This window comes from Ornithodoros turicata, chromosome 1 (assembly GCF_037126465.1).
Source record: "Ornithodoros turicata isolate Travis chromosome 1, ASM3712646v1, whole genome shotgun sequence".
Taxonomy (NCBI): Eukaryota; Metazoa; Arthropoda; class Arachnida; order Ixodida; family Argasidae; genus Ornithodoros; species Ornithodoros turicata.
In genome coordinates this window covers 39,606,809-39,633,305 of record NC_088201.1, presented here as the reverse complement: position 1 = coordinate 39,633,305, position 26,497 = coordinate 39,606,809, and the positions used below count along the sequence as shown (strand labels likewise).

At 44.7% G+C, this 26,497-nt stretch overlaps 1 protein-coding gene across 1 annotated transcript in view; it reads left to right on the top strand.

The window, feature by feature from the left end:
• Positions 1 to 26,497, top strand: part of LOC135386057 (uncharacterized) — a 226,906-nt gene that overhangs the window by 177,750 nt on the left and 22,659 nt on the right. Inside the window, exon 4 of the mRNA XM_064615809.1 lies at positions 8,972 to 9,061. Coding sequence (XP_064471879.1) covers positions 8,972 to 9,061 — 90 coding nt within the window. The remainder of the gene's footprint in view (positions 1 to 8,971; positions 9,062 to 26,497) is intronic.

The following is a 26,497-nucleotide window of genomic DNA, read 5'->3' as shown; positions in this document are numbered from 1 at the left end:
TCGTGGTGTTTTATGATTTATTTGTTGATTTATTTATTATTTATTAATAATACCTCAAGGGCCCTTGCGGGCATTACATGAGGGTATATAGTTGGCATACGGAAAAACTGAAGTGATGCACAGCAAACATCAGGAGAACATAAATGTACGTAGATGATTTCGAAATGTGTCTGTGTTATCGCTGACGGCCAAGGCTTTGGGAAGGTCATTCCAATCTTTGCTGCTGCGGGGGAAGAAAGATTCCAGAACGTATGACGTGACGTATGAGTATGATGCTCGACTATTGAACATTATGCTGTTTCTCGCATTCGATCCCGTGAGGTACTTGGCTCCTCAGCTCCCTTATGAGGCCCTGAAAGCTGTGCACAGTTGTGAACGCTTAGAGAAAAACAAACAGGACAGCACTAACACCGTGTTCGTGCTATGGTGCCGCGCTTGCACTGTCCTGCTTTCTCTCTGTCTCACACACACACGTCTACAGCTATGCACAGCTTTTAGTGCATTGTGAGGTTCCTGACGGACCAAGTACATCACGGGATTGAATGCATGAGACATCTTAATGTTCATCATTCCAGTGTGCAACACCAGAGCACACACATCAGAGGTCCTGGTGTGGAACATCAGAGAACAGATACTAGGCACACCAGGGAATTCTGATGCTAACATCAGAGAAGAAAACACCAGGAATGTCCCAAATCACAGCCACCAAAAACACCAGCATGATTCTAGTGCTTTTTTCAATAGGGCCTCCTCCTACAGGACAATGCCCGCCCGCGTTCCGCGCATCTCACGACACGCACCTTCCAGGAACTTGGCTGGGAATTGCTGCCACATCCCCCTTACAGTCCAGACCTCACCCCCAGCAATTTCCATCTCTTCAGGCCACTGAAGGCGTTCCTTGGGGGCCGCCGCTTCAGCTGCGACGACGAGGTCAAGAATGCGGTCCGATCATGGCTGCTACGTGCCGGTAAAGATTTCTACGCTGCTGGCATCCAAGCCCTCGTGAAACGCTGGGACAAGTGCATTAGTGCAGCTGGAGATTACGTTGAAAAATAAAACTAATTTCTCGCCTGTAAGTTCAGTTTACTTTTGCGAAAAATGGAAAGTCCCGGTTTGACTTGAACATCGCTCGTAGTTGAAGTTGTGAAAGCTTCTGCAGTGAAATGCCACACTTCCTGTTCTAACGTATCTAACATTATATTAATGGGGAGAGTATCGCCTGTGAAAGATCCTAATCATCATCATCATCATCATCATCATCATCATCATCATCATCATCGAAATAAACCTGTTGTCGATATATGCGGTATTTTAATTGTTTTAGTAGAACCACGCGCAGGTCGATACTACTATACCGGTCGAGATTTTAAAGGCCAACTGGATAAAGCCCCTTCGACACCTATACTCTGGACAGCTCCCGTGGCATAGTGGTTAGGATGATCGCTTTCCACGCCGAGACTGTGAGGTGACACGGGTTCGAATCCTGTCACCGGCTGTGCTGTCTGAGGTTTTCCCTTGGTCTTCCGAAGACTTTCCAGACGAATGTCGGCACAGTTCCCCCTGAAGTCGGCCCCAGGACGCATACTAACCCCCCTGTCCCCCACACTCCTTCCTGCTGTCCTCTCTCCATCTATCCACGTCTTGTACGCCGCTCATAGCCACAGTTGCTTCGCGGCGCTAACACGAAATAATGAAAAGAAAAAAAAAACCTATACTCTGCTTTTTTCTCCCTCCTGTGTCGCTTCAGGGGAGGTTACTGAGCAGTACACAAGCCAGCAGAAACATTTTTATGTAAAAGCATGTAGGAACCTGAATTACGAGGAGAGCCCGCATAAAAATGCCACATATATTCCCACCGATGAAAGGTCGGGGTCACAACGACCAGAAATGAACCTCAGTTCTCATCTCTGGATAGCGCCGCTTTGCCCTGCACTCTCGGAACACACGCACTCACAAAAAAAAGCAAGCTGCACTCGCTAAGCATCGCACGGCATCTTTATGCGGGCACGTCGGCATAAAGACGCTGTTTTCCAACATCTAATCCGCCAATGCAGGCATAGTCCACTACGCTTCTATGGTAAAGCGCAGGAAGGAAATCTTATAGAATGGAGTATTCCTGTAGTAGAGAGAGACGACGGAGTAAACTATAAGAAGAAAAAAAAAATATTTCGCAAAGGGGAAGAAAACGGGGAGAGAGTGGCGAATGTCTGGAGAGACAAATACGAGCTCAGGAGAAAGGGACAGTACTTTTATTTCGTATAGAATATTCCGTGTAGAATATTTCGCCATTAGTGAGATCAAATGAGAGCGAGGAGGCGGGAGATCGATGCCATCACGGTAGAGCCAGATTATGCGGCAAGTCTTTCACCTCCGCCCTCACTCACTTGCTGCGCTCCTCCAATTAAACCTGGCTCTCGACGCGTCGAAATTCTTTGCTCCGCTTCTTGCCTCGTGCGTTTTATTTTATATTCTTCTTTCCATCCTCAATATGCTTCAGCGCGCTTGCGCACTCCGTTCCGTAATTATTGTGCGCCGCGGAGAATTCTAAATGAGCGACCTGGCACTGAGAAACATTGGAGTCGATGTGCAGCGATATGCAGTGCAACGGCGGAGTTGGTTTACGGCAGAAATGTTTGTACTCGACGAAGAAATAAAGACAAACGTTCTTCTAGTGTCCAGACTTAACACGAGTGGTGTATTTTATTCTTGCGTTTTTTGTTCTCGCGTGGTAGTTACCTTACGCAAATGCTTTGCTCTCATACTGAAGCTTGAGTTGATTTGGAAATAGAAAACGCGTTGAACTGAATTGTTAACAGTACTGGAGGTGGCACAGTGCGGTGAAAAATTCAAGTACAGAGAGGTGGCTCAATAGGGTGTAGATTTTCACTATACGCGGCGCAAAACTGGACGTGGATAAAGAAGAACTGGGGGAAACATCACTTCAGTACATGATGGATTCGAGAGATGCGTGGTTCAAATCCCGCCGCTGTCGGCTTTTTTTCGGTGACTGCCAGTTTTCAACTGATCAGTTCAGTAGTTGTTATTGTCACCTTTCAGTAGCTGTGTTAATGGAAAAGTTAATCAGCGGATCATCATTAATTAACTGCACGGGGGGGGGGGGGAGAATGTCGAAATAGGCCCTTGTCGAAATAGGCCTAAATAATGGCGTTGTTGACCACACGTGAGTGGGCATCGTCACGATTATAGCAAAGAAAACAAAAGGTGAAGCCGTGAAGTTGAGGTATGTACAGGATGAATGAAACCGCTGAGACCAAATGCACTGTGGAATGGAGGTACGCTGGAGGCACTACACCCTTAAAAATGAACTTCGCCACATAGCACGGTCCTAGTCAACCGTTATTTCGAGTGACGTAGTTCTTTCCCCTGATCAGCTGAAAACGGGTGGCGTACCCCACCTTTGTGGCATTATGCAGTTCATACTTGCCATAAAAATGTCGTACGCCCCCCGTTTTCATCACACGAAAGCAGAGAACGCTGTCATTGGGGATGATGGTTGGCTAGGAGCGTGCCGTGCGGCGAGCCCGGTTTTAGAGTGTACTTCACCGCATAGCACGCTCTTAACTAACCACCATCCCGAATGACATCGTTCTGCCCCCTGATTGGTTAAAAACGGGAGGCATACGCCTTTTTGTGACAACGGCGAGCCCTTTCATCATCACCACCACCCCCACCTTGTGACGCCTATGCAGTTATGTTAATTGTCACAAAACGCGTACGCCAAGCGCTTTTCTACAAATCAGGAGTGATAACAGTATCATTCTGTGCAATGGTTGTCCTTCACCGTGCTATGTGATGATGAGGTTCTGTTTTGAGATTGTGATCACACTTTCGATCATTTCTTTGGAAGATGAATCACCAAGTGAGGAATCATCAAGAAAAGGTTCAACACGTAACTCATTTGTTTCTACAAATGGAAAGCTATTTTGCTTACGCCAATTTAATTAAGCGAAATCGCAACGGTGACATTCACAGACGAAGTCATCCAACCAAATGCAACCAAACGTTTGCAAACAAACTTGTAACTCTTTCTGTCATGTTCACTATATTACAACTCGTTTGGAAACTGTCATTACAGTGAGTACTGTTGTTATCATGATTGTGAATTTATTTTTAAATTGGTTGATCTGCATAAGAACATTCAGTACACGTGTTATTTTTCCTGCCTTTTAATGGGTAGCCGCAAGTAGTTTGTCGACGTTGCTGTAGTATTTGAACAAGTATTGAAAACATAAGCAATAGACATTGATATAGATCTAGCCATCAGAAAAAAGGGTTAGCAGTTATACCTTTCAGGTGGTAATGTTTGTCGCATATGTTGTACCTAAAAGGTTGCAAAGTTCTACCTTCTACCTCACTCTCTGCCACGAATGATAGGATTACCGCTTCTGATTCGGTGAGCGAGGGGGCTTTTTATAGCAATTTAGATATATGGTAATTGCTTTTACCACCCTTTTACACCCTTTATCAGACGCTATGTTGATCTAGGTGGTAACTATCGAAGTTACCACCTTTTCACACCCTTTTTTCTTAGAGTGTATAGTACCTCTCCGCGCAGGAATGCACAACTAATTATTGCCATCTCCTCAGTTGAACATGGCAGACGAAATCTGAATTCTTGTAGAAGTCTTCCTATGACTTCTATTGACTTTTAATTTATTTCGATCAATGAACAAACAGCATTGCAAAGCGGAAGTATTACCGGCGAAGATAGTTCAGAGATAATTCAATAGGTGTTTAAACAACACGTATCACCTTTGGAATACCTTGGCTTTAGAAGTGAGCATCCTCCTCCTAAGAGCTGCGTGTTCACTGCCATGTGCTCGGGGGCACCTATTACACAAATGGCGGGGGAGGTAGATCCTTCTCTTTCAGCTTCGTTAGGGATATTTCTGCCTCTACATTAGGCCGGTTCCTTCGCCTCGCTATACGTACGGGCACCTTTACTGCAACGACCCTGGTATTTCTCTCTGCTGGGAACGTAGATATATACGGCAAGAATGACAACAGCTATCCCTCTTTGTTCTTTTCTCGCGCTAGTCAAACCGAAATTGGTCTCAAATTGCGCGGTGCACAGCTACTATAGGTCATGTTTCAAAACTACAAGTGGAGCAGGTGGATTCAACGAGCATTCGCGGAACATCTGACAATCGTACTTCGTGGACTTACCTACACCTCATAGGAGAATTCGCATAACGGAATTAAGCAATACGGCAATCGTTGTAACTTGTACCCAATGGACCCATGGGAGGATGGTTATTTTCCTTGCTCGTACAGCTATCCCGTTAACATCAAATACTGGCATTCTTGAAGTGTTCTTGTTCCCATTTCTATAGCTTTAGCCCTATCAAGGGGTCACCCTGTAGCAGGGGCGGATCTAGGATTTTCCCGAGGGGGGGTCCGCTGTGGACAAGTGCCACGTGCATGCTGGGATTGGTCCACTGAACCCTATGTTCAAGTCTGAAATTGAGGGGGGGGTCCGGACCCCTGAACCCCCCCCCCCTCTAGATCCGCGCCTGCCCTGTAGTGTACTGGGTGTACTAGGGTGACCTTATATTTAATATACCTGGGTGACGCCTTACATTTTATACCTACGAACAGTACACTCGTTATGCCTCGTGCACAAATTACTTTGCTACTTTTAATGAACGTCTGTGTCACAAACTTTCCAAGTTAAGAAAAAATGCGGAGACAGGAAAATTACGCACTGAATTCGGCGAAGCATATTTTTGCGGGCCCCGATAGAGAAGAAACTCATTTCGAAGTGGCGCATATTATAAGTGAAGCTATACACGTAAGAGGGGTCGCCGTAGTTTAGGCGCCAGTCAGTGATGATAATTTCTGGACTGAAATAAAGGTGAAAAATGCAGCGCGTAGACGTGCAGCCGCCATACATTTCCATTAGATGCAAGCTCCCCTTTCTAGTGTCTTTCCTGCAATTCCCCAGTCGCTAGCACACGCTAACAAGAACCGATGGATACTCCATTTCAGACACAAAAATAATAAAAGCTGCAAATAATATCGACGGGAAGGAGGCTATAAAAGCAAATACGCGGCACTTTTTTCCCCTCTCTCTCTCTCTCTCTCTCTCTCTCTCCTGGGCGGTTGGCGCGCGCTCTTGTCTACTGTGGAGAGCTGACATTTTTAAAACTGCTCACCTCAGCTAAAATTTTGTTCTCGCAAGGTGCCTGCCTTTATTCACTTTGAAGGCACGGAAATGAAGAGGCGCACCAGAAGGAGGAGGACGAGGAAGAGGAGCAGAAATGTGGCTCGTTCATTAACGTGGCAGCTCCTCCCTGGTTCCTCATTGGTCGCACTCAGCTGAAGTGGATGGGGAGGACGGATAAGAAGTCACTCTTCTTTTCTGAGACGATCACGGACAAGAAAGGCCATGTCACTTTTTATATGTCGCGCCTCTTGTGCTAGGAAAATGCCATCTCCTTCCCCCTTCTCGTAAAACACAGCAGTGCGGTCCAAACTACACAGCCAAATTATAAAGTTTCGAGATTTTGAACCCTTGAGCTCGTCGGACAGCTCGTTGCAAGCTCTGCAGGGGTTTTTGTACAAGTGTTTCGAGCAAGGCCTTGCAAGGGCTTCTCGTTGAGAGACTGCGGGCAGATTTCATCGTAGAAAAGTGGGACATGCGTCAAGTTTAGAAAAAGCAATACATCGGCGTCAAACGCTGAGTCCCAGTTGTCGTTTGCATTATTTGGTACGCGTGTAGACAATCGCTGTTTGTTTTATCGTTTACCTCATCGTCGTCTTTCGCCTCTCCCACCCTCTCTCTCTTTGCAGGTACTGTAGTGTAGAGTATGCATATTTTTTCCCCTTTTGTGTGCGAGCACTGGGTATAGGCAATGCCGACCAGATCGCAATTAACGTTTTCAAAAAATTCTTTTTCGCTCTCTCTTCCTTTCTTTCTTTTTTTGTTCACTCAGTCAATCCAGTTTGGTGCGAAACTATCTCTCAATACAGGCATCTCAATTGTGCTACGCCTATTTCACACATAGCACGCCTGGTAACATCGTGTTGGTAGCTATCGGTTTCCTAAAACGTCACCGAGAGTTGAGAGAAACTGAAGTGCAGTGATCTACGACGCACATTAATTATACCTTCTTATACATGGATGGCGAGCCTCATAAAAAGCAGTACGTACCTGCCAATGAAATATAAAGCTAGAGCAAATGGTGCAGATCACATGCAGAGAAGAGCAAGAGGTACGGCCAGCAATGTCAGATAAGCATTTGCTGCGATTTCAGCACCGGTTAAAGGTACTGTAAAGCAGTAGAGCTGCAATCTCAGAACATTGATCTATTCGATAGCCTGAGCTCTCAGTACCCTGACGTCACAATTTTTGTCCGAATTGCGCTCATAGTTTTTTCAGAAAATGAAAATTGCGGGCAACACTGTGTCGAAGTGGTCACCACCTGCGCATTGCTCGTCAAGTACGGCGGAAAAACTACATTGCATGCACATAACACTGTGTCTAAAAGAGTCAGCTACGTAGCCGTCAGGAGCAGCAAACCAGTCGGGAACATAGATCACTGTTGCCTGACAACTTGGGGATTATATCCCACCAGACGTCGCCCCGAGTCGTTTTACCGCAATTTCACTAGCGAATTCAAAATATTTCGCTTTCCTTGTCGCATGTATAGGTGGGTTTGCAAGCAAGAAGCGGTTAAACTATGCTGTCAACATAACCTGTCTGTCTTCTAATTTACGGAAATCTCACGTGGGGCAAAATCAATCACAAGAATGACGGCGTCTCTATGGGGGATAGTTACCCCCGTAGACGTAGTACCCCGCATTATCACCAGAATCTCTGAGTATGGCTGAATGCTTTCTTTTTCCTGCAGACGGAACGAGATTTTGTTCAGACAAGTGCAATACTTCTACGAGAGATTTGTTGTGCGTGTATCTGACCAAGCGGTGAAAACGATGTCTTTCACGTGATCTCTTTATCCACATACTTCATTAAAATAAAATGTCTTGCGGTCGAATCGGGTAATCGATGCGCAAGCTATCTATCTATATTTCATTTATATTTTGTTGTGGTTGTTGGGTTTGTTTAAAAGTTTTCGCGAATTCTCATTTTTTTGTGCAAAATTATGTAAATAAGAAAACACTACTGAAGCTACTTACATTTATTGAGATACAAGCTTCAGTGGTGCACTCTCAGAAAAAAGGTGTAAAAAGAAGGTAACTCCACGAGTTACCACTTTATGCGTACGTTACCTCTTTGCTCGAGACCGCAAGTGGTGTAACTGCCCTCGTTACCACCTTCATGGTATAGGGTGATAAAATCTTGCAAGTCTTGTGACTGTGTGCATTTAACACAAATGTTGCGTCGCTTCAGTCGCCCTCGGTGGCTCGGTGGCGTGTCCGGTGGCGTGTCCAACTGCTGATCCCAAGATCGCGGGTTGAAATCCGGCCGAGGACGGTGGCAACTTGGTGGAGGGGTACAAGTTGCTCAGACACGCCGTCTTCCGCGAGGGACGTTAAATGTGGTGTACCGTGTGTCTAGCTTTCGGCGCACGTTTAAAGAACCCTCAGGCGGGCAAAATTAATCCACAGACCCGACCACTGTGGCATCGCTCATGATCGCAGTTGTCTCGCGACTTAAGGCCTCGAATTATTATTATTATTATTACACCCTTCGATAGTTACCTGATGCATGTGGCAAGGTTCCACCCTTGCATGGGGGTGTAACTTTACAACCTTTTAGGCACAACATACGTAGCAGGCCAGTTACCCCCAAAAGGTGTAACGTCTCTACCCTTTTTTCTGAGCGTGTGCCTTCTTATTTTAGTTTGCCGACGGCACTTGACACGAATTTCACAGTTTCTTCGTTCTGCAAAATTATGTGAAAGGCCCTTCCTACTGCGTTAACAATAAAATTCGCTTAATGAATATTTACGAGCCAAATATGTTATTGCTTACTCATTTTTTACAGGTCCGGAGAAGCATCCTGCATATACCTACCCGATGTGACACACAAAACAATCTTACGAATGAACCGTACACGACAGCGACAGAGGTACAAGTGAGTACAAGGAAGACATTCAAATCAGAAACATCTATATATGCTCTTTCATTCCCCGTGCGACGCCGTTTTTGGAAAATCGCGAGCACTCGTGATAGCGTACGATCCACTAAAACTCACTATTTTCACGATATCCGTTACAGGAAATAGCCCAAAAGGTAGAGAAAACCTTCTTCCTCACGAAACTAAGTCTGAGATGCTTGAAAGTTGCGCCGCGCACGAATTAAAGTACACTCTAAGCAGAAAAGGTAGAATTTCCTACCCAAGTCGGTAGAACGTCAGTACTTCTACCATTCCGGGCCAATCCACGCGCACCTTCTCCTCCGCGGGTAGAAGCGGCGGCGTGCCTTTCCCTTGCTCCTCTCCCTCATATTCGCTCGAAGAGAAAAAGGGTAGAATTTCCTACCCAAGCTAGTAGAACGCTAGTTTCTACTCTGTGGTTTCTTTCTACTCTGCGGTTATACCCACAAGGTAAAATTGGTTTGAGTAGAAATGTGGTTGCAATAGAGCTCTACCGACATGGGTCGAAAATTCTACCTTTTTTTCTTAGAGTGATAGGTACAAAATAATAACAACGTTAAACTAAAACGAAGCTTTGTTATAATGAAACCCGAGACAAGGGAAGGGGAAAGAAAAGAAGGGGTAAAAAACGTCAGCGTTATGTCTGTTTTTATGAGGACGCGAAAGCACAAAATAGATGAAATATGTGTACGCAACGTAACACGAGAAGGACAGCTAAAACAAACATTTTTTTCGGAGGCTGCCGCCATATATCCAATTAAAACTGGCGGCCGCGGAGGGCTCCTACGAGTATCCTCATCCCTACTTTTATTGTTAGTATTATTTATTATTAGCATAAAGGCGGGCGTGGATTCATTCCCCCTAACGACGCACTCAAGAGGCCCCGCTGGATCTCCTCAAGTAAAGATAATCATACTTAAAAAAAGGAGACTTTCTGCAACAAATATTCCACGAAAATCCCGACGATAATGAAAAGAAACACCACCTGTGCCGCGAGGCTCAACACAGAATATTATTTTGCGAGAGAAGAGAACCAAAGGGGCTTTTTTTCCACGCTATTTGAACCTCCCATCTCTTTTAATAGCCTCGTGTAAATTAAACTTTAGGAAAATTCATTTTGTCCTGGCTACAGAACAGGGTAATGTTCTTTATTATATTTTTAATGTAATGGACATCCAAAGGAAAACAGTGCATGTAGGGTGATAGCATACCACGCGAGATGAGTTTTTCCTTTTTTTTCTTTTTTTGGGACGCCTTCATGAGTAACGGCGACAGAAATTGCCCAGAGTAAAATTTTCGAAAAGAACTGCGCAGCAACAGTGGAGAGAAGAATGAAATGAGCACGTGAATACTCAGTATCAACACCTTCTAACAGTACAAATTGTACGTGAATTCTTGTCAGATAGGGAGCGAAGCATGTTAGGTGTTGCAACATATTTAAACCAGCTGTCAGAGTTGACCTTTGCAAAAGGTAAAATGTACCCAGAGAGCTATTTTGATAGTTGAAAAATTGAGCAACAAATCTTCTTTGTTCTCCGTAGCTTTTAGCATTAAACTGCATGAAAGGAAAACAAGTCCCAGACGAAGCAAAAGTGGTCACTTGATGCACTGTGAGCCTTTCATGGTGTCATTCATCCTGCAGAAAAAATTGTTTGCCTAAACTGGTCACTCATTATGCCACTATGTCTTAGACGTAGCTCCTCACTCGCGATTAAGAGCAAACGAGACAAATAATGTATAAACTTTGAAGATACTTTATTCCATTTCGATTCGATTGTAATTCGCTTCCACAAAAATAACACGAAGAAGCTGCCACGCCAGCTTCGAAGTCTGAAACTACGAGGCTAATATCCCACCTACTAAACCGGGAAACTGAACACCCACTTTTTAATTACAAGTAGAGTCATATTATACAGATAATCAATATACAAGAGACGTTGGTGAGCGGACGAACGGTAATGTTAACTGCATAGGCTGAAATTAAGACGAACACAACATTTAAGCCTCATCACCACCCAAGCAATGCTCTAAAAAACGGCAGTTGAGGAAAAGTCAGCGAGTGATGACTGTGGTGGGACATGAACCCCACACCTCTGCATTCAGTCAGGACCGCTTTCATTACATTTTCTTCCATGCACGCTCACATTACATTACCTTACAAACATTACAAACACATTACGTTACATTACAAACGATTTGTCCAATCATTGCGGGAGATCGTTTGAGGAGACCAATCTAAGGCTTCTCGGCATTGTCGCGCTTCTTGACTACACTCTTAAAAAAGGGTGTACTTTAACTCCTTTTCCTTGCCACATATATCACTCCCTTTGGAGTGTACAATTAGTCTTCAGTAGGGAGTTAAAGGGTCTCCTCACTCCCTTCAATCCCTTCAGGGAGGAAGGAGACCCCTTTTTGAGAGTACTTGTTCTCTCCAAAAGAGAGTGATATATGTGGCAAGGAAAAGGAGTTAAAGTACACCCTTTTTTTAAGAATGTAGGAGAGGAAGTGGAAAAGCGTAAAATGCGGTTCCTTTTGCTTATAGATCAGGAACGATGCAACCGATGAACCCCGTTCCTTTTGTGTTGGTGTCAAGGTAACGGTATCTTTCATAACACACTCCTTCCATAACACACATTCCTTTTGTGTTGGGATCTTTCCTAACACACTCTCCTTTTGTGTTGGTGTCAAGGTCACGGGATCTTTCATAACACTCCTTTCATAACACACATTCCTTTTGTGTTCGTGTCAAGGTAACGGGATCTTTCATAACAAACAATCCTTTCATAACACACTCCTTTTGTGTTGGGATCTTTCATAACACACATTCCTTTTGTGTTCGTGTCAAGGTAACGGGATCTTTCATAACACGCACTCCTTTCATAACACACTCCTTTTGTTGGTGTCAAGGCAACGGGATCTTTCATAACACACTCTCCTTTTGTGTCGGTGTCAAGGTAACGGGATTTTTCATAACACACACTCCTTTTGTGTTGGGATCTTTCATAACACACATTCCTTTTGAGTTGGTGTCAAGGTAACGGGGTCTTTTACAACACACGCTCCTTTTGTGTTGGGATCTTTCATAAGCACGCTCGTTTGGTGTTGGGATCTTTCATAACACAAACTCCTTTCATATCCCACACTCATTTTGTGCTGGTGTCAAGGTAACGGGATCTTTCATAACATACACCCTTTGTGTTGTTGTCAAGGTAACTGGATCTTTTATAACACACTCCTTTTGTGTTGGGGGATATGTTTATTAGAACAGAGGGGAAAAAAGGAGGAAAGGTCAGCCAAACGGTATGTCGGCTTGCTATTCTGAAAATACATAAACAAAAGAATAAGGGCTCCACAACGATCCAGCAATATAGCGTAGAGCATTTACAAAACCGCTTGTCTTGATGGCTATTGTTTTCACGTGCAGGGACCACGTCATGTCTGTCTAATGTCACACACACTCCTTTCATGACACACTACTTTTGTGTTGGGATCTTTCATAACACACACTCCATTTGTAGTGGGATGTTTCATAACACACACTCCTTTTGTGTTGGTGCCAAGGTAACGGTATCTTTGATAATACACACTCCTTTTGTGTTGGGATCTTTCATGACACTCCTTTTGTTGGTGTCAAGGTAACGGGACTTTCATAACACACTCCTTTTGTGTTGGGATCCTCCACGACGATCCAGCAATGCAGCGTAGAGCATTTATAAAACCACTTGTCTTTGTGGCTATTGTTTTCACGTGCCGGGACAACGTCATGTCTCTGTCTAATGTCACACACTCCTTTCATAACACACACTACTTTTGTGTTGGGATCTTTCATAACACGCACTCCTTTTGTGTTGGTCTCAAGGTAACGGGATCTTTCGTAACGCACACTCCTTTCATAACAGACTCCTTGTGTGTTGGTGTGAAGGGAACGGTACCTTTCATTCCGCGAGCAGAATTTTTTTTACTGACATTTGAGGAAAATTTAATACAACGTGGTTTTTACTTTAATGCCCCTTCAAGAATAGCAGCGACAGTGCACATCACAGCAGAAAGTATAGTTTGCATACAATGGAATATTGAGCGTGCAACCACGCATTAGGGTGGACGAAACATTCAGGGCGAACAGGAAATAGGAATTTGAGTACGTTTTAAACGTATTAACAATACTACATTGGGAGAATCACTGCCCTTCGCCTCATTAAAAGCAATCTGCAACACAGCTCGGCTATCAAATACATCGGCATTATTTTATAAGTTCACAAGAAGCAGGTTTTATGTACGCTCTTTGGGGGAAATGCTCTTACGTGGGATTACACGACGGTATCTTATTGAAATTCGAGCTGTGTAGGTACAGGGACTAATGATCTGCCGCGCTCAAGTTCCCAGATGAATTGCCAAGCATCTCTGATTTCACGCAGCATCTTTATTGAATAAATCCCGGGTTGTTCATTCCACCCTGCTCAGCAAAGACCTCGTTCATCGAGCCTTGGTAAGGCGAGTTTCTGCCGCACTAATTACAGCTAGCCTGTTCGGTGACCATGAACTTGAGGGTTCAAACAATCGATTCATAACTTCCCGACTGCGAGAGAAATAATAATTACCCTTCTAATTCGCCGACGAACGGCCATTTTCTTGGGAGTGCTCTGGCGTTCCTTTTTGCTTGCACCACGCACCGGCAAGGCACCTCGAGCACGCATGTGCCAGCCCTGCTTAGAGTATTAAATTGTGAAGGGGGAGGGTAATATAGTTGGGGCTCCTAGGTGGGGCATTTGCAGAAGAATAAGGAGGTAATTTAGAGAACAGTCGTAATTGGTGGTAATTTCCGCATTCTCACATTACGGCGGGTGATCGAAGGCACGATGGGGCGAGAACCAAAGCAAAACAGGTACCAGCATCGTAAGCCATGCTTCGGTATGCTTCATTAGCAAGTTTCCAGCAGCGGCAGATGTTGAGTGTGTACGAGAAGATATCGACGACCTCAAGGCCAAGTAGCTATTGCATACTTTACTCATGAATCTTGTGTCACTACTCGGCATAAATGCCCTTTTATTACTTGGCTCTTTTGTTTGTTCTACGATATTGATAATGCAACTTGTCTGACGTCTTTTGAATGCCTTCTGAATTCTCTACATGTGACAGAACTTTCGGACAACGTGGAATGAGCGATGTTTTAGAATAACACTTAATGATAGATAAGCTAGGCGTATGGTGGGAATATTTGTTTGTGTACGCTGGAGAATTCGGTGCCATCCGTCTGAGGCCGTACGTCAAGGAAGTACCGTTAGCGTTGGTGTACTGCCAGTTTTTAGACAGGCGGTAAAGCATATCTGTATATATGGTGCCGGACAGGGAACAGCTAGTCGCCTCCACACCATCATCGTGTACGCGCTATGCAAATCGGGAAGAGTGCTGTAAGTTCAACTGATGCTTTATTAGGTTTGCTATATATATTTATTTATGTACTACAGTTAGTATATTACCAGCGGCATGGCCGAGCGGGTTAAGGAGTCCCGCTCGTTGGTGGTAGCCAAGGTCGTGCTCGAGACTGGGAGGTGGTGAGTTCGAATCCTACCACCGGTTGTGCTGTCTGAAGTTTTCCCTGGGTTTTCCGAAGACTTTCCAGACAAATGTTGGCACAGTTCCCCCTGAGGACGTATACTAACCCCCCTTCCCCCACTCCTTCCTGCTGTCCTCTCTCCATCTGTCCACATCTGTACGCCACTCATATAGCCACAGTTGTTCCGCGGCGCTAACACGGAATAATAAGAAAACAGAATTCGTACGTGTCTCAAAGCGAGAGTAAATTCTGTAGCGCCTGTACAAGTACGGCTCGCGTCAATGTTACCTTGAACACCGCTCCAGCCTGCTAAGCGGGAGGAGAACCACCCTGACAGCGCCTAGCAGAAAACAACGCCTTGGTAACGAGGGTCACCCCTCTAACTGTAAATAGATGACCAAAACACACTCCGCCGTTATTTCTACTAAGCACAACCGGGTTCCTCAGTTCGGAATGACGTTCAAGATAACTCTGGTGGGAGCTGTACGGTATCCCAGAATGGCGTGCACTCCATAACGATCTTCCAGTACGGTATGCCATTTAAATCGAACGAATTCCAGCACATCCACATACAGGGTGTCCCAGAAAACGTGTCATTGAATTATAATTAAAAAATACACCACCTAGAATCATGCGGTCAACGGCATTTGTTCTTACTAGGTTTTTAACCACTTCCTGATGTGAATGTCGTGTAACGCAAGTTTAATTAAGTAAATTTTTGAGAACTGAACTCGGAGATTTGCCAAGTAAATGTCACTTTTTTACTCCACCAATGTGAAGAGCGTGCTGAATTTACTCAAATTCATGATAATTAACAGGGATATTGAGGAGCTATCCCATCGAAAAAAATAGCCGAACACCATGCTTTCCGGAGCCTCCAGAGCATACCGCTCGACGACTGTTTGAGCGCCTTCGTGCAGTCAGACTAAAGGAGGTTGCTAAACCTAGCCCACAGAGGGATCGTAGAAATAGTGAGAGTCCTTAAAAGTGGGAGAGGGAAAGCATGATTACAGCAGGAGCCGAATGTGATAAGCCATGTTTATCTTATCTCTTTCCACTATCTCGGTGTGGGCTAAGTTTAGCAACCTCCTTTCGTCGGGCTGACAACGAAGACGCGCAAAAACTCGTCCAGCTGTGAGCGCTCCGAAAAGCATGATGTTCGGCCATTTTTTCTGATGGGATATCTCCTGAATATCCGTGTCAATTATCCTGCACTTCAGTAAATTCGGCACGCGCTTCACATGGTGGGGTAAGAGAGCGACCTTTACTTGGCAAATTTTCGAGTTCAGTTCGTAAAAATTGACATAATAAAACTCAATTTAGATGACACTCACAGTTAGGTGACATTCGCAAAGTGCCAAAAACCTCGTAAAAATAAATGCCGTTGACCGCATGATTTTGGTGGCGTGTTTTTTTTTTTTTTTCTTCTTCTTTCCTTTAGTATTATAATTCAATGACAAGTTTTGTGGGACACCCTGTATATCAAAATGAATAGAAAAAATGCGTACAGATCATCTTTTTAACAAATCAGGAACGAGAGCGATGTCATTCTGGCTTGATTCTGAGCGTGTTATGTGATGAAGTTCTGTTTTCATAGTGTAGTTCTTCCTGTACCCTCAATGAAGATGGCGATGGTGATGGAGCTGCTTGCCGTAGTCGGCCACGCTCAGGCGTGAGCCTGAGCCTTTTTATGACAATTACCCCCTTACGACAAGTCACATAACTGCACATAGTATCACACAAAGGCGTAGGCCTCCTGTTCAGGGGAGAGATAGAACGGTATCATTTGGGATGATGGTTAGGAGCGCGTTGTGCGGCGAAGTTCTGGTTTCAGAGTGCAGTGCGGTCTCATTTCACAGCCAACTCTGGCATAGCATTCCCGCGTGTTTCCTTTGAAAGTTTCACAGGAATGCCACTGTAAGATGCTCGTTGGTTACTCCCCATTCATAATATTAAATAAAATTGTTGTTGTTGTTGTTGGTTACTAGAGCACTGCACGGGCCTAATTTTCAGGCCCGTGCCCGGCCCAGGCCCGGCTGCTGCGGCCCGTACCCGGCCCGTACCCGACGTCTTCTATATATTTCCAGCCCGGGCCCGGTCCGAGCCCGACTCCACTGGCCCGGGCCAAGCCCGTACCCGACTGTTTCCATGCTCAGGGCCGGTCCAAGCCCGCCTCTGCTCTATTTGTTCTCGAGGTTCGGAGGCGTATTTAGATTTACTAAAGAGCACAACGCAGCAAGGAAAAGGACGCAGCTAATTGGTGGAGAGTCAGGAGGTACACTCGAACGCAGCAGCGGCTATGTTTCTCTGCCGGCAAGCCGCTCTGTGCTTGGTGGTTGCTTGCTTCGGAACGCGGCGCGCAGCGGCGCGTGGGCGTATGTACATTGCGGTTCAAGAGAGACTCATCGCCGCTCTATTGCACATGCTCCGGTCTTAGTTCCTGTTTCTCGAACTCTCACGCGAACGAAATATATGTCAGAACACCTAACCTAACCGACCCTCTTGCCGGACTCTCATAAAAACGAAATATGTCAGAACACTTAACCTCACTGACCCTCGTGCCAGACCCTCACGAGAACGAAATATGACCCAACACCTAACCTAACTGACGCTCGTGCAGGACCCCACACCAATCGTCCCCAAATGTGTGTGAGTGCATGCGTGAAATCCAGACCCATTCACGAAATAAGCATGATCACATGTAAAAAATTGATAGTTCTCAGATGAGAATACCTGATATCCCATGCCCAATGGGGAAAAAAAGTAACGTGAAAATTCAGCTGTCCAGTCTCGTGAAGTGAAATATGTTCGCGTACATGCCCGACCATTTCTGGCGTTGTCAAGCCCGTACCCGGCCCGGGCCCGGTGGCTGAAGCCCGAGCCCGGCCCAGGCTCGCCTAAAAAACGCCAAGCCCGGGCCCGTGCAGTGCTCTATTGGTTACACTCTAAGAACAGAACTGTGCGCCAAAAAATAATGGTGCCGTGATGTTACACGTAAGGTTTGTCTGCCTGTAGTATGGCGACGCGTCCACTGCCACGAATAATATGGTTATCGCTTCTGATACGTCGAGAAGCATTATCATTAGAGAGCGGATTTTTAGGCACTAACAGGGGGCGCTCTTGATCGTAAAACACGCAGTATGCCAATCATCATCGCGGATGATATCGCTCTTTCTCCCGATAAGCTGAGAAAGGGGGCGCACATGTTTTTTATTTGATCAACTTTCTTTCCAATTGGAAGATAAAACTATACGATTCTGAAGGTTGGTTGGCCTAGAACGATTTATGCGACGAAGAGCACTACCTGTTAATGCCTAAAAAATACGCTCTCTAATTATATATTCAAATTCCCACAAAAAGGTGTACGCCCCCCTCTATCTTCGAATCAGAAGCGATAACCCTATCATTAATGGTTGGCGCACAGCGTGCTATGCGGTGATGTTCTGTTCTAAGATTGTACACGGTGTCTTTGTGGCTACGAATGATCAGGCCTAACTGCGCATTTCAGTAAGCTCGACAAAACCATGTTCTCTCCCCTTTGTATCTCAGTGGGTAGCCGCAAGTAGGAGAAGCCTTCGCGCAACAGTGGCTGATCCAAAAAGCAGGCAAGTTTGCTTCCCTTCTTTTTTTTTTTTTTTTTTTCGTCAACGTGACGCTGCCGTCGAGGTTTCGCAATTTGCCAGCGCCGCAGATGTTTCGTCAGTCCTTATGAACCCCTCTTTAGACATGCATGCCGCGCAACTGCATGCGCAAATCGAGTGTATACGAGCCGCGACAGCACAAGAATTGGCTTGGTATATGGTCGCGCACAGGAGGCAAGTAATGGCGTACGGTAGGCAGCGCCACGTAGCTTTCGAATCGGAACTATGAATGTGTAAAGGCCTATACGCCTATTTGAGAAGAACTGAAATAAAGGCTACACTTTATTGGAGATACGAGTAGCGCGGTTAAAAAAAAGCAAGCAGCGTCTTTTCTTTATCTGACCACCAAGCCTTCAAATAAACACGGCGCACGGCATATCAACTCCGGGCTGTCGTGTATGCGAAGACCGCGCTAAGAGCAAATGCTCGCAAGGTATTCAGAAGGGCCTCCCTTTTAAGTGATCTTGCGACTGGCTATTATCACCCCTCTCGTTGGAAGTTGAGGCACGTTCACAAAGCATCTCACAGGGGAGTGGCATGTAACACGATGGGCTAATGACACCCCATAAACACGATTGCAAATAGAATGCAGGGGTAGCGCATCTTTAGCATGCAGGTTTCCGGGCCTACAACTAGCGTCCTAAGGTCTCTTTTATTTTTTATTGTTCTCCTCAAAGATACTGTATGCGCCTGATGACACAGCCTCTGTACGCAGTTTTTTGTTTCGGAAGACCGTACGCAGGTTACGTGCTTCGCTCGCATATGGGCCTCGTAGCGACGGTCGTAACGCGAATGCGATGGGCGTCTGCTGCTTACAAAGGCGCACTTTGGATGGATGTGCTCTCAGGAAACGGGAACTAACTGCAGAAATATTAAGGTGGACCTGAAGGTGTGTTATGTTGCGGGAGAACATAGTGAGTGGTGGTCAGAATGCCACTGCAAATCTATAGAAGCTTATAAATATGTACATTCCCCGAGGGGAGCAAAAGTAGGCAGAAATTGTAGCAATATCGTACATACGCTAAATTTACCTGTGAACAGTAAATATTCGCAACCTTAATTGCGTAGTGGGTCACTTGTTACTGTCTGTCGCGACGTAAGGAAATAAAATTGGCTGCATTGTGCCGAACACGTTGAAATGCTGCAGCCATGGTCGGCGGTGAATTTTTGGTCACGTGTCCTATAAAGCTGATACGGTTGGACCAACACGGCTGTCGACGTTGGAGGGTCCCTATAAGGCTCTCACTTGAACTTTTTTAACCCAATGTATGACATTATCTGAATGTCGCATCTCATAGAGTCATATGAAAGTGTACTACGCGACAATTTGTTCAAAGCAGCAGAACTGGGTAAACGGATATCCTGCTCTATTAAAAGCGCCATAACCCAGACTGGCAAGGGGTCGAGAAGTCAACTTTGCGTTTGCGCACGTTAGGAATAAATCCTACCTATTCTCTTCTTTATGCGATATTTCCCGTTCTCCTGAATGAATAAGAGGCACGGCTCTCTCTTCCCCTGGGTCAGCCGTCAGTTGATTCCCCTCCTCTGAGCAAACATACTCCGCTTCCGCATAACCGAACATCTTTACATCCATTTCTGGCCAACTTAGAAGCACGCCTCTGCCGTATATGGGCTTCATCGACTGCTTCTGCTTCAAGTATTTCATGCGTGCCTATGTTGTAACCCCCCCATGCATGGCCTTTGTGTACGGCACCGTAGCCCCCATCAAGGTGCGGATGCAACCTACCTGGGAATCTGCCAGCACGAATTTGTGCATTAAAACCGTCCGGGAGGTTCCTTATTATTCCTTTTGCGGAAGAAGTGAATCTTCAAGCGGGGGGTCCGACCGTTACGCGAGCATGGGTGTCTTCGACCGCACGAGCTGGGGAAGTGGGCGCACCGGAAGTGCGGGGTCGTGACGCCGTGCTCCGGTCGGGTATACAGAACCACTGAGAGTCAGTGTACTCTGAACGACCTTCCGAAGGTAGACGGCCCCACATGGCTTGAAAAAAGTACAGTTCGTCTGCAGTCAGGCTCGGATCCTCCACGCGTTAGGCTGCGAAAGTAAATCCAGGTAACCTTTTTTCCTCGATCTATTTAAACTCTATTTTGCGTACGTTGTCTAAAGCTTATGAAGTAACATATTACTATTATTTTTTTACGTATATGTGCTATTATATATGCTATACAAATTGTTAAATATTCCTGTGGATAAAGTTGCCATGAACGGGATGCGGAGGACTCTGTAAATCCAAGAGCGTTTTCCTTTGTCATTGCGAACTCAATGTGTACAGCGTAGTGATGTCGTAACTAAAGGCAATCTGTAGTGGGCCACTACAGATTGCCCCTCATGAGCCCTACTTGTTGGTGATTTATTAATTTTAGGATGAGGACGTTGATGTGTGCACATACCTGGACGCACCCTATTTGTGTCATTTGGATTACGCTTGTACCATTTTCTCCTTAGCACCGAACATATAAATTCCAATATGTAGCCCGGAGTTCGAAATACTTCGTGAACTGGAAAGGCTCCGAAGAGTGAAATTTGTAATGCAGTGACAAATGGTCTCTTGCGCGAACGACAGCCATATACTATATTTTAAACGGGCTAATCAAAAGTAGGGGTCCGCGACGAGTTGAAATTAACGCGTTATAGGGTTCAACCACCCGACTTGAGCCAACTCAGAATGTCGCCTTTAATCCTCGTACGCAATCAAGTCCTGGGTAATGTCTATAGCTAGCTGTAATGCTAGAGTGCAAGAAAAGATTGCACGCAGAAAACACTGCTCCGTGCTCATTGTTTGAAGGCATTGGACACCGCTTCCGTGCGCTCGTCCGTCGACTTCCCTGGTTTGTGTTGCAGTTTTCATCACCTGTGTAACGACATTACGGCTGGTAAACCTGATGAGTGACGGTATAGGGGGCTCGTAAAAGTTTGCAACTCAAGGTATTGTAGGATTGGATTGGATAATAAAAATAGGGAGAGCTAGATTCGTCAGTCCAGAAATTCGTTTTAGCCAACGTAACGGAAAGCTCGACAGCATTGCGCTCACCGAGGCGAGCGATCGCGATCTGTTATCGTGTATTCCGTCACAGAAGAGCCAAACGCGGTGTTGCGATTCATGTTAAAGCATCTATAGGCATTGTGAGTTGGTTAATGAATTTACTTGTTGCAGTAGCGGTTACGAAATCAGTATGAACTGAAAAAACATGTGTTCTTTCTTGTTCTGTTGCCTGTCGACCGCCCTCTGACAACATGCAGCATGAAAAGATTTTTCCTATGTGTGCGATAAGTATTTTTAGGCTTTTTAGGCTATAAGGATTTTTAAGCACTAACAGGGCCGCTCTTGACCGCTATTAAACGGCTATTGCAACGTTGATTGATTTGCGAAATTCTCAACTCAGGCAGCGCTTCAAAGTCTATTTCATTCGAAAGGGTTTACTCCTGCCATCTTGGGTTTAACACGCATGTCCCTTCATGCTTTCAGCACGAATTATATTGTCATTTGTTGCCAGCTGCAGACATTACCATATTTACTGGCATTTCATTTTCACCCATGTCATCATCACTTCTCCTTCATTTATTGTTGTTGTTGTATTTTCACCCAGGAAGCCTGCTAAACAACCACATTACAACAATACATAAATCGTCGCTTCTCACAAACCCCATTACTCATATCAACACACTCGCAAGGACCTGTTAGTAATGTGATGAGACGATATTTTCCAGGAAAGAGTGGTTGGCAGAGCTTATAAAGTGTTTTCGTGCAGAGTTTTGCCTCGCGGCTCTATTAGCGTGATGCATTCAAATAAATGAAGTTGAAGTTGAAAATTGAAGTTGTAATCACTATCACAAAAAAAAAAAAAAAAAACTCTAAGCAGGCACGTCAGAATCAGCAGGAGAGCGCGAATATTGCATGACCGTGGAACCATGTATGGTATAAGAACTATGCATATGATCATTGTCCGGAACAAATTATACTAAAGATTATATAAAAACAGAAAGCGCACTGACCTGAGCAACTTCAAAAAGGCACCTTAATGATTTATATACTATATAGGCTATATGGCGAGAGAGAAAAACTGTTAGTTAAAATTTGTATTTTCTAACTCTCTTCAAGAACAGTTTCAAGAACAAGATTGGCAAAAATTGGCATGGCATTGGCTTGGCATCTTCGTAATCCAGCGAGAAAAATGTTGTTGAGATGATGGCTGTTGATGGCATTGCTTTGTCTGATGTTGACTGACAAAATGGTAGTAGACACGGCGCATAGCACCAGCGTTTGTTTGTTCGTTCGTTTTTGTTGTCTTCCTGCCAACAAATGGCAAAAAAATGTACACTGTATTAGCAAATTTGCCAAAATATTTCCTTTCGTGACAAAGGCGAACTACAACTTCTATCGTAAAATTTATGTTAGACATTATCTCACCCGTCCGAACAAATACATTTAATTTAATTTAGTTTTGGGGACTGGCAACTTTCCCAATGACATGCAAATGGCTAAAATGCAATAGCCAAACACAAAATGTGGGTACCGAGGCACTTTAAGAAACTTCTTCCAACATATCAATACAGTCAATGTTATTAAAGGCGTAGACAAAAAAAAAAGCACAAAGTCTATCTTCTAGCTCTCTGTTTCTGCTTCGGACGATCTCTTCTTAATGATTCGCAATCGGAGTTTAGAGAAAAACGATAATCACAACGGTAACACAAATAGCATACATTCAATACGCCTGTAAGGAAAGACTAATGGCACTAGGGTTATTTATAAAACACACATGGCCTTTTGATTTGTTACATTGTTGATGTACGTTTCAAAAAGCGTCACTGGTACGGTATTCGACGCATTTCGTTGAAACTCATGCGCGCTATTTATAGTCTTCAACACCGCGACGGCAGTTTCGGTGCCCTAGACTGCTGTTACTCTGATGAGATCTTCTCAACCGGTTCAGGCGCCTCTCATGGTAGTATTCTAGTTACATTTAAAGTTATCATCTGTGTAAGCGACATATTCTTTCCGTTGCTCAAATGAACTCCCATTCGCATGCGGACCATATTAGGAGACTATTCCTACATGATGCGCCGTTAGCTCACTTTACATGGAAATGAATACCTACGTCTGCGCAACTGGCCTACAAAGAATGTTTTTAGAATAAATAATAAATGTGGAGAAAGAAAGAAAAAACAGCGGTCGCTACTGTTCAACCGAAAACAAATCACTGTTATTTCTGTGTTGAATGTATGTATTCAGCTACACGTCGTCAGGTTACGTCATCATGTTTGGACAACAACGTTGTTTGTCATCGTTTTGCGTGCTCGTTGCAAAGATGAACTCCGACCAATTTGTCCGACTTTCTACACTTACTAACATTCTAAAGGCAAACGAAAAATAAACGATTTTTTTTTTTTTTTTTGCATTCGTGCTTTAGAAACAGGTTGAGGTACAGCCCAATGTTTTGAGGGAACATTTCGTTGAAGTTTACTTTGCTCGATACACCGTATTCAAAGCGCGGGCCAAGGCCTCGGAACATGAACCTGCAGTTGAAAAAGACATGCACGTGAGGCATAAAATGTGTACCACACGTAGCTAGTACGCGAAACCATCATGCATTAATGATAACCATCAAACAAAGACAACACACTCGTTCTCCCATCCAATCCAATCCAATCCAACCCAATAAATACACTATGACCTTACCAACATTGCAAGCTGAGATGCCCCTCTGCGAGAAAACACAAGAATGCAGTCTTTGACGCATCTAGAGCAAAAACGCCTGCAACAGAACAATAATGAAAAGAAGACCCGCTCTCTCTACAGTCGGTCGAAACGGAAAAGAACATATTGAGTGCCGTCGAAGCGAAGACTCGGAGAAACTTTGATCCACCCTTCCCTGTAAGACGCCCTAGTATGGCTACGGAGAGCCGCCTGATAAATGCTTCCCACATTGGTTCCAAACGGTGTGGTTGTTGATCGGTTTAGTGTACTTCGTATTACCATGAAGAATGCTTCGATACACAAGAGGAAGCGGATTCAGGGAGTGCTTCGCGCGCCAGTCGAGGTGCGCGACGTAAAGTTTTTGAGAGTCGTTCAGTTGCACATCGTGAGAATGCATCGATAACCGGAGATACCGGTTGTGTTAGCGTTCCTATTATTTCCCTATTATTATCTCTCGACGTCGTAAGAACAGTCGAGGGACGTAAGAGGGCCGGCTGCTCCAGTTCAATTCGAGACGAAGTAAAGTGATAATTAATGAGTAAAGCGACGGAAAAAAATTGTTTAAGTTTGCGGCAAAAACTTTTGAAAACTGAGTCTTACTACAGGATCTAGTTTCATGAACTTCTTTGTAACGTATTATTAAGAGAAGCGAATTGCTTTTTCGTGGCTTTCGTTGCCGTGACACAGTGGTCTTAATATGCATCAGGCTTTAGTAGATAAAACCGGGCAGTTGCATTGTATATATACGTTTCCTAGTGACTCACACGTAAGGGAAGTTGTGACGGAACGCTTGCTATACTCATGTAGCACTTGCTCATGTACATGCGAATGGCATATCCCGTAATTATCACATCTGTGCTGTCACTGACGGCTTCCGGTTGCAAATATTTTCCTTTCCCGTTCAAGTAAGCGTATCTTAATAAACCGTACGGGTATGTTGCGTATGAATCAATAGAGACGCGTACTTCTAAGTTTTAGCTGGAGGTGTTACAAAGTTACTATCGAACGGCAGCTATACAGCATCGTCTTAGTACCCCGCTATAGTTCAATACGTGCATTGCAGAAATACAAATATATGCTGCTGGACGAAAAATGTGTGGAGCACGGTTTCAGCAGTAATTGAGGTGCTTAATACATCGGCGAACAAACCGGTCTTATGTGATAGCAGGTCAGCTATCGAACTATTATCACTTTCGTTATTCATATGCGTACTCGTATCTACATGCAAAGTACGATGTACCAAAGCATCACTTTCTCACAACGGCAAAAGAAAAAAAAAACGCAATGAGCAGGTCCGGTCCAGAAACTACATTCGCATTTATCTCTTGGCGAGTGTCGAAGCGATGTTTAATGGAGGCTGGCAGCAAGAGGCATGCGCCATGAACATACACGGCGTGTCGGCAATCCTGATGTAGAGCGCAGGTGTTCAAGCGGAAAGGACCCGAAGCGCCAGCTTTAATTAGCCATTTATTGAGACTGAATGCCGTTTATATTAAACAAACCCCGCCGTGATTGCTATGATGCATAGGTATACAGCTCACACATTCTCTGGTGCTATTTCTCAGTGGCGTTGAGACCTCGTTGACAAATGGTGCCACGGGCGCTCTCGTCCTGTGTTTCATGTCCACAAGAGACGCACATTGTTTTCTTGAAAGGTATCGCTATTGCTGCTAGGCTTTCAGAAAAAGGCTAGAACATATAGATTTTCGCTGCAGCTGTTACTTTGTTCTCTTTGCTAGTGAATATTACTACGTGGGTCGCGAACAGGAGTGATAATGTGGCAGAAAATGGGCAAATCAAATTGGCACCTTCAACCACGAGAATACATGTTACAACGGTGGAAAGAACTGTCGTATCGGCACCATATCAGTAACTTCATTTTTTGCCAACTTTTGAGCCAAGAAAAAGGCGACCCGATCTTAAAATCTGGCTGTATAGTGCAGGATTGTCGGTCTCGTTTCTTTTCTGTGTCCCCTCCCCTCGCTTCTCCGATGATGTTGGCTCATTTTTGTTTTTTCCTTCTTGAGCCAAAAAAGAAGCACTTTCGCTCACAGTGAACCGCAACCTCCAAAATGCGAGCAAGTGAAATGGGGAATGAGACTCACGAGCTACTTACTCCTATGAGATCCTAACCTGACCTGACCTGACCTGACCCGACCTAACCTATCCTAACCTAACCAGACAGAAAAGGCACACCTTTGATTGATATTCTTTGGCTCAAAGGCTTGTAAAGTATGGTCCTCGAGATGAACGAAAATCTGGTCAACCACCGTTGGCTCGTCATTCTCAAACGCGTGTAGTGTATTGCCATTTACACATTTATCGAGAAACATAAAAAGCGACGTTTCGACCAAGCATTTTTTTGCGGGGTACAGAACCAGTGGCATCGTTTCGACACGCAACTATACAGCCAGTCGACTATACAGTTAGGAGTTACAGAGTATGTCTTCCTTTTCTTTCTTTCTGCTACCTGTGCATTTCCATGTCCAAATACAAGTAATAT